The sequence below is a fragment of the Cherax quadricarinatus genome, chromosome 36, assembly GCF_038502225.1.
Source record: "Cherax quadricarinatus isolate ZL_2023a chromosome 36, ASM3850222v1, whole genome shotgun sequence".
NCBI lineage: Eukaryota > Metazoa > Arthropoda > Malacostraca > Decapoda > Parastacidae > Cherax > Cherax quadricarinatus.
In genome coordinates this window covers 20,749,307-20,761,806 of record NC_091327.1, presented here as the reverse complement: position 1 = coordinate 20,761,806, position 12,500 = coordinate 20,749,307, and the positions used below count along the sequence as shown (strand labels likewise).

The window sequence follows — 12,500 nt, the reverse complement described above, 5'->3', positions numbered from 1 at the left end:
GCTTGTAGCATAATTACATCTCAGTCACAGTAACTTCAAAATATTTTAAGAGAACAGCACTCCAGACATGCCTAAGTTGGCTGTGGTCTTTATTTCCATGCAGTCAATAGGTATTAAATCTAATAAACAGATTTAAACAGCAAAAACAAAATTTCCCCCATTCCTTCACCACTTCACCTTCAACCCACCTTCTTAACCACAGACATCTTGACATCGTAATAAAACCAGTCATATGGGTGGCTGTTGATGGCACCTTGGACAGTTGAAATATGACTTATTGCAGCCACATAGTGGGTCCTGTTTTCTGTATGTGGCAGACTTTTGTTTTTAGCACTTTTTATCTTACACAGTTTTCTAACCTATCCTAGAATGTGCTGCAAACCATACGTAAAAAAAAAAGTGACAGTTGCTAAGATGCGTTGCTTGTCTTACAAGAAAAAGAAGTTGTGCCAACATAATACACCCAAAGATCTCTGTGTATTCAGTGTATACATATATAAAATTTACTTTACCCCTATTTAATTAATTCAGGGAAAATTGTATGCTGGATTTAAAATTCTGGAGGTAGGAATTGCACAAGTACATGGACTCTGAACAAGGGGTAGGGATAATGCAGTTTTGCGAGTCACTTGAACTGTGACATCTACACACTTCTGGCAAGATAATAAGTATAACTGAATGAGCACGATTCCTTTCTCAAGTCACCCCACTTTGGAGAGAAATGGTCAGTGAGGTAATGTATTTTTACAGTAAACAGTATTTAATGTTGTACTAGCATTTGCAATGTCATGCATACCTTTTGCTACTGAATCTGATGATTGCATATTAAAATAACTTATCATCCATATTATAAATTCCATTACTAACTCCAATGTTAACAATAATTTGGGATTATGTTATTCTTGAGCATCTGTTCTTTCAAGAAATTCACACGTGCTCACACAACAAATCATAAATGCAACAACAATGAAGAAACACTAAAGTTTATATTTAAGAGTGACAGTATGATTGTTAAGATCATAAGCTCTAGAAAGATGTGCTTTCAACTGAGACTTGAAAGAATGAACAGATTCATGATTTTAAAAAACAATGGCTACCTGCTGAACAATCTAAGGGCTACATAAAAAAAAAAGCTTTCTTTGAATGACTTCTTTGCAACAGCATAAGGGTTGATCAGTTTAAAAGGGTCTGTGGCAATTTGCAGAAACATTCCCGAGTCTGATGCAGAGGCAGAAGCAAATCAGCAAGCTATCGGTGGGAAACGGCCAACTTGTTAAAAAAAAAATTACACCATTTAAATTCAGTTTTTTCCCTTGATAGGGAGCCAATACAGCTCATACAAGTAGGGACTAGTGGGAACCCCAGTAAGGAGGAAAAATACTAGTCTGGCTGCACAACTCAGTACTGACTGCTAGTTAAGCAAACTCTCAAACAATTGCAAAAAATTGATTTGAGAGAAAAACTCATGGATAAGGACCAAGATATTCTGCTTATTAAGATATTTTCTGCCTGTATAGATTACAAATGTGAAAACTGAAAGACTTTACTTGGTTCACGTGTCCAGCACATGACAATGAAGAATCCAGGTAGAAACCTAGATCCCTCACTGATCCCACAAGCTGCAGATCGACAGAACCAAATATTGTGCATGTTGACTTCAAAGTCTCCAAAACATTACAATAATACTTTTTAATACATATACAGTACAGTATTTCATTATGTAGTTAAAATTGTTAGATCAAGGTTCAAACCATGTCCTAGGAATGGTTGGAGACAAACCAGTCCCAGTTTAAGTCTGCTCGAAGTACTGCACATTATGGGCTTTTTAAATTTTTACACAACTGTTAACTCATTCATTGTAATATCTATTAAGTTGTACATTTGAAATAATTTATATGACAAGGAATGAAATTTCTAGTTTACACAAGATCACTGTCTCATGTAAGGGTAATCATTATAGTAAGCAAATACAGTATACATACATACATACAGAATCCATGTAGGTCAACTGATAAAATTTCAAGTAGTAGGCCACATATCTAACAAGCTTTCAGATAAAAATGTCCAACTTGGATACTTCAAAAGGGCCAGTAGTTGGTTAGAAGAGGTATGGAAGAGAAAGCAGAGATATCTGGCATTACTGCTTTGAAATGCTAGAAGTGCTTGATGTGAGATGCAGTTCATGAAAACCTGATGCCAAATTCCAGGATCATGATCTATAAATAATAAGACAGTGCTTATCAGCTACTTTGCAGTCCTCATTAATGCATTAGAAGGCATGTATCAATTTACCAGCACTTACTATATTTGGCAAGATCTTCCCTCTGTTGAAAATGTCGTAAGGCTGAAGTATTCGCTCATAATGAGATTTTAGTAAAGTTCCTAAATTCTTATTTGATGGAAATCCCATACGTGAAGCTATTTTACTCCACTTGCGTTCCTTTGAGACCACTTCATTTCCTCCTGTAACCAAAACAGCAGAAATCAACATATTAATATATTGTAAATGATTAATATCATTCTCAGTCAACTATGTAATGAAGCACAATAATAACAAATCAGTTTTTATGCCAAGTTTTCCTGTGTTCATTAGAGTTCAAAAGCTCATTTTTGCTATTAAATGTTCTTAAATAAATTATAAATGTCTTCAGCTGTATTAGCTTAATTCTGTCACAAATGCTGTGCATACATGTGCAATGCTATAGTTGTTCTGCATTAGTACTGTACATACTAAAAATCCTATTGCATTGCCATTAAAAAATACCCAAGGTGTATTGCATTTTGAACACACCTGTTCAGTAAATAGAGGTGCACAGTTTCATGTACAATAATATAGTGACTCAACCTTGCCATCAATTAATTCATAAGATTGAAATTTAAGCTATGTAGATAATCACTAAAATATAAAATGTTTAACATGATTAAATAATGGGTTTAATTTGTTAGATACTGTATTTTGTTAAAAAACAAAGTACTGTAAAATAATCAACTTGCCTTCAGACCAAACATGTCTATGTAGTGAATATAAATCTAGAGCCTTCCTCTCAACTACTGGTATCTTCAATGATGAACCTTGTAGCTCCCAAAACTTAGCAATTTGGTCCAAAAAATTCAATTTTATTCTTGTGTGAGCTTCAAGTTCATTCAATCTTTGAATACGAGGTGTAAACTTGAAGTTATCAACGTCAACTGCAAATGGAGGCTGCCAGTCCTGCAAGTAACTTATAATTCAGTAAAACTGAAAATTATAAAACAATGAAACAAATATTGTCAATGTAGTAAATTTAAAATGATATACGTACTGTGATGTTTTGTTTACTACATCTAAACACAATTATGCTCTATGAGGGAAAGGGAATCTCTAAACCACAAAGCAAAATTGTTTGATTTTGATAAACAAAATACTGAAAGGAGATGTTGCCAAAAATCAATAGGAAAAAATAAACTTTTTACAAAATACAATACAAATCATGACTTTTTCCACAGCCTGCATAGTATTAATTATCTTCAGATCTGGCACTATAGAATACTCCACAGTACATGATATGATATTAGGTTTATTTCTATCAACTGTAGGGACAAATGGATACTAGGATTTATGGTTTATACAATTTACAAATATATAAACTACATAAAAACCACAAACCTGTTTAGCATAAATATTTGTGTACATGAGGAGATTTATAAGTACATATTGTATTACCATGGATAAAAATCATGAAAATCTGTGATCAATTAACCCTTTGAGGGTCGACAGGCCCTCTCCGAAACTCGTTCTCAGGGTCGGCCAAATTTAAAAAAAAAAAAATTATTTTCTCTTATGAAAAGATAGAGAATCTTTTCCCGATCATAACGACACCAAAAGTTTGAAATTTGATAGAAAACTTACGGAATTATGCTCTCGCAAAGTTAGCGGTCTCGGCGATGTTTACGGATCGGCGATTTTGCCCACTTTGAGCCCCATTTTCGGCCAATTTCACTGCACTAGTCGACAAAAAACATGAATATTTCGCTAGAACTCCATTTTTTCTATCGAATGGGTGCAAGAAACCACCCATTTATAAATTCAACTATCCAGTACAGTGGTCAGAATTTAGCAATTTTGCCAATTTTACACAAATTTCAAAAGATGCCAATTTCTGAATAGGGTCCAGAATAAACAAGAAAGACACTCCTGGCACTAAAATGACATTTCCTCTAGTCATTAGTCACGTCTCAAGGCCCCTCTTATATTCTTTTGCTTTCCACTTTGAATTTTTATTCTCACAAAAAATATAAGATTTACTGTTATGCAGACTACTGCATTAGGCTTTCTCCCACTAGATTTGAGGTCGCTAGAATTTATGAGTACTAGTACGTCAAAAACCCCTACGCGTAAGACGTACTAGTACGACGAAAACCCTCAAAGGGTTAAGAGCCAAATGTTGAACCACAGCTGAAAAATTTGGGTATTAGAGATTGAAAAGTTATTTTACCTTTTACCAAAGATAACTAATAAAAAATCTTGAACTTTTTCAATGCTCTTCTGAAGAACTCTTGTTGCACTTCACATTATTCAACAGGATAGCAAATACTATTTCCTCCAAGCTTGTCTATCCTTGCTCTTGCTCTGCTACCTTCTAATTTATATAATTTGCATGCATCCACACTGCCTAACTGTTCTTCCTCATTTTCAGACCCCTCTATCTATTTATAGCTATTTATCTATCTATCTACATTTATATATCTGGGAGCAAGAGGCTAGTAACCCCTTCTCCTGAATACATTACTAAAGTCAAAAAGAGAAACTTTTTTTGGGGGGGGGGGAGGGGAGGGGGTGCACCCTGCTTTGGTGGGATACAGCCAGTTTGTTGAAGATTTATATATCTATATTTATACATGTATATCTATATTCATATATCTATATCTATATATGAGCGTGTTCGATAGGAGTGAATGGAGACAAATGGTATTATTTGGGACCTGACGATATGTTGGAGTGTGAGCAGGGTAATATTTAGTGAAGGGATTCAGGGAAACTGGTTATTTTTATATAGCCAGACTTGAGTCCTGGAAATGGGAAGTATAATGCCTGCACTCTAAAGGAGGGGTTTCAGGATATTAGCAGTTTAGAGGGATATGTTGTGTATCTTTATACGTATATGCTTCTAAACTGTTGTGTTCTGAGCACCTCTGCAAAAAACAGTGATTGTGTGTGAGTGAGGTGAAAGTGTTGAATGATGATGAAAGTAATTTCTTTTCGGGTCACCCTGCCTCGGTGGGAGACGGCTGACTTGTTAAAAAAATTCATATATCTCCTAGGTAGTAGGTTGGTAGACAGCAACCACCCAAGGAGGTACTACCATCCTGCCAAGTGAGTGTAAAACAAAAGCCTGTAATTGTTTTACATAATCGAAGGATTGCTGGTGTCCTTTTTTCTGTCTCATGAACATGCAAGATTTCAGGTATGTCTTGCCACTTCTACTTACACTTAGATCACACTACACATACATGTACAAGTATATATATACACACACCTCTGGGTTTTCTTCTATTTTCTTTCTAGTTCTTATTCTTGTTTATTTCCTCTTATCTCCATGGGGAAGTGCAACAGAATTCTTCCTCCGTAAGCCATGCGTGTTGTAAGAGGCGGCTAAAATGCCGGGAGCAAGGGGCTAGTAACCCCTTCTCCTGTATAGATTTCTTTTTGGGCCACCCTGCCTCGGTGGGATATGGCCGGTTTGTTGAAAATAAATAAATAAATAAATATATATATATATATATATATATATATATATATATATATATATATATATATATATATATATATAAGTATATATATATATAATATAAATATATATATATATGTGTGTGTGTGTGTGTGTGTGTGTGTGTGTATAATATATTATATATATTATTTGTCAGTTAAAAATAGGAGAGGAGAGTTATTAAATGGAGAGTTAGAGGTATTGGGAAGATGGAAGGAATATTTTGAGGAATTGTTAAATGCTGATGAAGATAGGGAAGCTGTGATTTCGTGTATAGGGCAAGGAGGAATAACATCTTGTAGGAGTGAGGAAGAGCCAGTTGTGAGTGTGGGGGAAGTTCGTGAGGCAGTAGGTAAAATGAAAGGGGGTAAGGCAGCCGGGATTGATGGGATAAAGATAGAAATGTTAAAAGCAGGTGGGGATATAGTTTTGGAGTGGTTGGTGCAATTGTTTAATAAATGTATGGAAGAGGGTAAGGTACCTAGGGATTGGCAGAGAGCATGCATAGTTCCTTTGTATAAAGGCAAAGGGGATAAAAGAGAGTGCAAAAATTATAGGGGGATAAGTCTGTTGAGTGTACCTGGTAAAGTGTATGGTAGAGTTATAATTGAAAGAATTAAGAGTAAGACGGAGAATAGGATAGCAGATGAACAAGGAGGCTTTAGGAAAGGTAGGGGGTGTGTGGACCAGGTGTTTACAGTGAAACATATAAGTGAACAGTATTTAGATAAGGCTAAAGAGGTCTTTGTGGCATTTATGGATTTGGAAAAGGCGTATGACAGGGTGGATAGGGGGGCAATGTGGCAGATGTTGCAAGTGTATGGTGTAGGAGGTAGGTTACTGAAAGCAGTGAAGAGTTTTTACGAGGATAGTGAGGCTCAAGTTAGAGTATGTAGGAAAGAGGGAAATTTTTTCCCAGTAAAAGTAGGCCTTAGACAAGGATGTGTGATGTCACCGTGGTTGTTTAATATATTTATAGATGGGGTTGTAAGAGAAGTAAATGCGAGGGTCTTGGCAAGAGGCGTGGAGTTAAAAGATAAAGAATCACACACAAAGTGGGAGTTGTCACAGCTGCTCTTTGCTGATGACACTGTGCTCTTGGGAGATTCTGAAGAGAAGTTGCAGAGATTGGTGGATGAATTTGGTAGGGTGTGCAAAAGAAGAAAATTAAAGGTGAATACAGGAAAGAGTAAGGTTATGAGGATAACAAAAAGATTAGGTGATGAAAGATTGAATATCAGATTGGAGGGAGAGAGTATGGAGGAGGTGAACGTATTCAGATATTTGGGAGTGGACGTGTCAGCGGATGGGTCTATGAAAGATGAGGTGAATCATAGAATTGATGAGGGAAAAAGAGTGAGTGGTGCACTTAGGAGTCTGTGGAGACAAAGAACTTTGTCCTTGGAGGCAAAGAGGGGAATGTATGAGAGTATAGTTTTACCAACGCTCTTATATGGGTGTGAAGCGTGGGTGATGAATGTTGCAGCGAGGAGAAGGCTGGAGGCAGTGGAGATGTCATGTCTGAGGGCAATGTGTGGTGTGAATATAATGCAGAGAATTCGTAGTTTGGAAGTTAGGAGGAGGTGCGGGATTACCAAAACTGTTGTCCAGAGGGCTGAGGAAGGGTTGTTGAGGTGGTTCGGACATGTAGAGAGAATGGAGCGAAACAGAATGACTTCAAGAGTGTATCAGTCTGTAGTGGAAGGAAGGCGGGGTAGGGGTCGGCCTAGGAAGGGTTGGAGGGAGGGGGTAAAGGAGGTTTTGTGTGCGAGGGGCTTGGACTTCCAGCAGGCATGCTTGAGCGTGTTTGATAGGAGTGAATGGAGACAAATGGTTTTTAATACTTGACGTGCTGTTGGAGTGTGAGCAAAGTAACATTTATGAAGGGATTCAGGGAAACCGGCAGGCCGGACTTGAGTCCTGGAGATGGGAAGTACAGTGCCTGCACTCTGAAGGAGGGGTGTTAATGTTGCAGTTTAAAAACTGTAGTGTAAAGCACCCTTCTGGCAAGACAGTGATGGAGTGAATGATGGTGAAAGTTTTTCTTTTTCGGGCCACCCTGCCTTGGTGGGAATCGGCCGGTGTGATAATAAAAATAAAAATAAAAAAAATATATATATTATACACAAACACACACACACATATATATATATTATATATATATATATATATATATATATATATATATGTGTCGTGCCGAATATGTAAAACTGGTCAATTAGCAAGAACTCATTTAAAATTAAGTTCTTTCTAAAATTTTCTCTTATACGTTTAAAGATATATTTTTTTCATTAATGTTAATGTAATAATTTTTAATTTTGCAGCAAAAGAATCTTAGAAAACTTACCTAACCTTATTATAACAAGAAATATTTATTTTAGCCTAACCCAACTAAATATATTTTAGATTTGTTTACAGTAATTTAATACTAAACAAACACAGTGAAATATATTTTTTTTTGTTAGGTTCAGAATGATTTTGGCGAAATTATTGCATACACAAATTTTCACTTGTCCTATATGGCAAGATGAGCGTTGCTATTTAAGCCAAGATCGCAAGTTCTGCCTATTCGGCACGACATATATATCTTTATTTATTTATATACCTATCTATATATCTCTTGCCTGACAACTCATGAACACAAAACTTGCTACTGTCTTTTCTCTACATACCCAGAGCATTAGGATAATTTACATTTTCCATTGCTATATCAGTATTGGATAATACCATTAGAACAAACCTGAAATTAATTAATGGTAATAGGATACATGACTGAAATTAATAGAAAGAAAAAAGTAACAAATAACAGTTAAACTATATAAGTAAAACCCATACATAAAATTTTTTTTTTTTCAACAAGTCGGCTGTCTCCCACCGAGGCAGAGTGACCCAAAGAGAAAGAAAATACTTTCATCATCATTCAACACTTTTACCTCACTCACACATAATCACTGTTTTTGCAGAGGTGCCTAGAATACAACAGCTTAGAAGTATATACGTATAAAAATACACAATATATCTCTCCAAACTGCAAATATCCCAAACCCCTCCTTTAGAGTGCAGACATTGTACTTCCCATTTCCAGGACTCAAGTCTGGTTATATAAAATAACCGGTTTCCCTGAATCCTTTCACTAAATATTGCCTTGCTCACACTCCAACAGATCGTCAGGTCCCAAATACCATTTGTCTCCATTCACTCCTATCTAACACGCTCACGCACGCTTGCTGGAAGTCCAAACCCCTCACCCACAACACCTCCTTTACCCCCTCTCTCCAACCTTTTCGAGGACAACCCCTACCCTGCCTTCCTTCCCCTACAGATTTATACTCTCTCCATGCCATTTTACTTTGATCCGTTCTCTCTAAATGGCCAACCTCAACAAACCCTCTTCAGCCCTCTGACTAATATTTTATTAACTCCACACCTTCTCCTAATTTCCACACTCCGAATTTTCTGCATAATATTTACACCACACATTGCCCTTAGACAGGACATCTCCACTGCCTCCAACTGCCTCCTTGCTGCAGCATTTACTACCCAAGCTTCACACCCATATAAGTGTTGGTACTACTATACTTTCATACATTACCTTCTTTGCCTCCATAGACAACATTTTTTGCCTTCACATATACCTCAATGCACCATTCACCTTTTTTCCTTCATCAATTCTATGATTACCCTCATCCTTCATAAATCTATCCGCCGACACGTCAACTCCCAAATATCTGAAAACATTCACTTCTTCCATACTCCTCCTCCCCAATTTGATATCCAATTTTTCTTTATCTAATATGTAGCTAAAAGATTTCGAGATTTCTACTTGACTTTTACCTCTACACAGTCCTATATTTGAACAGTTCTCCAGGATACAACAAAGCCTGTACATAGAGGAATCAATCAGTGAACTAATCCCAATGTTCTGGCACATATAAAATAAGAGCCAACCAGGAAGAAATATATGATTATTAATTTTTTAATTCAAATCCATTTAAAAGCAACAAAGCTCAATAGGCAGCAAATGGGAGGCATAACCAGTATAAAAAAGAAAAAAAAAAAAAACCCACCCATGGAAGAAATGTTGCACTAATAAAGGTTTTCACTGTAATTTGTGTCTATCACAACCATCAATAGGTTGCAATTGCCTAACGCACCTCCACTTTTCCTAAATGCCAATGGTCTTACCAATTACATAATTAAACACACCACACTGCACATCTTCCATCACACTCGCACAACTAAACCAAGCAGAATATAAGACTAGAATACTAAATATTTAATATTCACTGACCACTTGTAATACAAATGCAAAGGACTATATGCAACATAGTACAGTCTATACAACCTAATTTAAGCAAAAAGGGTTTCAGAAATTATTGTTCAAGGTTATAGGAAATGTTAAAAGCCTTTTTAATGAAGATTGATTTACAAAATACATGTATGGCAAATGTTTGGGGAACTTTCCTTCAATATCATGAAATCAATCCAATATATTTTCAGTTTTTAGCATTTATCAATACCATAGACAATTATATTACAGTCCTAACCTGACTATATATTCAGATTTTATGTGATAGTTTAACATTACAGTATTCTACTTTCAATGTACTCTATTTGACAAGTTCCCCAAATTTTATATATATATATATATATATATATATCTACATACATATATACATATATATATACATACATATATATACATACATATATATACATACATATATATACATACATATATATACATACATATATATACATACATATATATACATACATATATATACATATACATATATATATATACATATATATATACATATACATATATATATACATATACATATATATATATATACATATATATATATATACACACATACATGTATATGGAATACGTGGTAAGTTATTAAATGCTGTAAAGAGTTTTTATGAGGATAGTGAGGCTCAGGTTAGGGTGTGTAGAAGAGAGGGAGACTACTTCCCGGTAAAAGTAGGTCTTAGACAGGGATGTGTAATGTCACCATGGTTGTTTAATATATTTATAGATGGGGTTGTATAGGAAGTAAATGCTAGGGTGTTCGGGAGAGGGGTGGGATTAAATTTTGGGGAATCAAATTCAAAATGGGAATTGACACAGTTACTTTTTGCTGATGATACTGTGCTTATGGGAGATTCTAAAGAAAAATTGCAAAGGTTAGTGGATGAGTTTGGGAATGTGTGTAAAGGTAGAAAGTTGAAAGTGAACATAGAAAAGAGTAAGGTGATGAGGGTATCAAATGATTTAGATAAAGAAAAATTGGATATCAAATTGGGGAGGAGGAGTATGGAAGAAGTGAATGTTTTCAGATACTTGGGAGTTGACGTGTCGGCGGATGGATTTATGAAGGATGAGGTTAATCATAGAAATGATGAGGGAAAAATGGTGAGTGGTGCGTTGAGGTACATGTGGAGTCAAAAAACGTTATCTATGGAGGCAAAGAAGGGAATGTATGAAAGTATAGTAGTACCAACACTCTTATATGGGTGTGAAGCTTGGGTGGTAAATGCAGCAGCGAGGAGACGGTTGGAGGCAGTGGAGATGTCCTGTTTAAGGGCAATGTGTGGTGTAAATATTATGCAGAAAATTCGGAGTGTGGAAATTAGGAAAAGGTGTGGAGTTAATAAAAGTATTAGTCAGAGGGCAGAAGAATGGTTGTTGAGGTGGTTTGGTCATTTAGAGAGAATGGATCAAAGTAGAATGACATGGAAAGCATATAAATCTATAGGGGAAGGAAGGCGGGGTAGGGGTTGTCCTCAAAAGGGTTGGAGAGAGGGGGTAAAGGAGGTTTTGTGGGCAAGGGGCTTGGACTTCCAGCAAGCGTGCGTGAGCGTGTTAGAGAGGAGTGAATGGAGATGAATGGTACTTGGGACCTGACGATCTGTTGGAGTGTGAGCAGGGTAATATTTAGTGAAGGGATTCAGGGAAACCGGTTATTTTCATATAGTTGACTTGAGTCCTGGAAATGGGAAGTACAGCGCCTGCACTTTAAAGGAGGGGTTTGGGATATTGGCAGTTTGGAGGGATATGTTGTTTATCTTTATATGTGTATGCTTTTAAACTGTTGTATTCTGAGCACCTCTGCAAAAACAGTGATAATGTGTGAGTGTGGTGAAAGTGTTGAATGATGATGAAAGTATTTTCTTTTTGGGGATTTTCTTTCTTTTTTGGGTCACCCTGCCTCGGTGGGAGACTGCCGACTTGTTGAAAAAACACACACACACACACACACACACACACACACACACACACACACACACACACACACACACACACACACACACACACACACACACACACTCTGGAGAGGTTGGCCAACAGCAACTACAGTACAAGAGGAAGCATATAGGTATTGCACTACCGTCCAAACACAAGTAAAAATGGAACTGCTAAGTTTTGCAGGCTGGAAGGATTCATGGTCCATCTTATCTCGTGAACAGGAAAGATAGCATATAAATCTTACCAACACCTACTGTACAGTAACATGCTTACATATACTTTTTTTTAGGGTACTGTAATTCTTAACCTTGTAACATTTCATTACTAATTCCAGTGGAGAAGTGGGACAATGTTTACCCCATACATATTCCTGGAAGAAAACTACAATGACATAAAATAGGTGTTTGTTACCACTTTTAGGCAAAACAATACTGCCCTGGATGGCGAAACGTCTACGGTGGGGATGCCCGGGTGTTGTGCATGTGTCATTTCAT

General features: G+C 36.4%; 1 protein-coding gene across 4 annotated transcripts in view; it reads right to left on the bottom strand.

The window, feature by feature from the left end:
* Kdm5 (Lysine demethylase 5) overlaps positions 1-12,500 on the bottom strand; it is a 121,956-nt gene that overhangs the window by 100,975 nt on the left and 8,481 nt on the right. For all 4 annotated transcript variants that reach the window (XM_070091545.1, XM_070091547.1, XM_070091546.1 and 1 more), the window contains exons 2-3: positions 2,995-3,211; positions 2,303-2,463 (exon numbers count right to left, since the gene is read on the bottom strand). In XM_070091545.1, the coding sequence (XP_069947646.1) occupies positions 2,303-2,463; positions 2,995-3,211 (378 nt within the window). The remainder of the gene's footprint in view (positions 1-2,302; positions 2,464-2,994; positions 3,212-12,500) is intronic.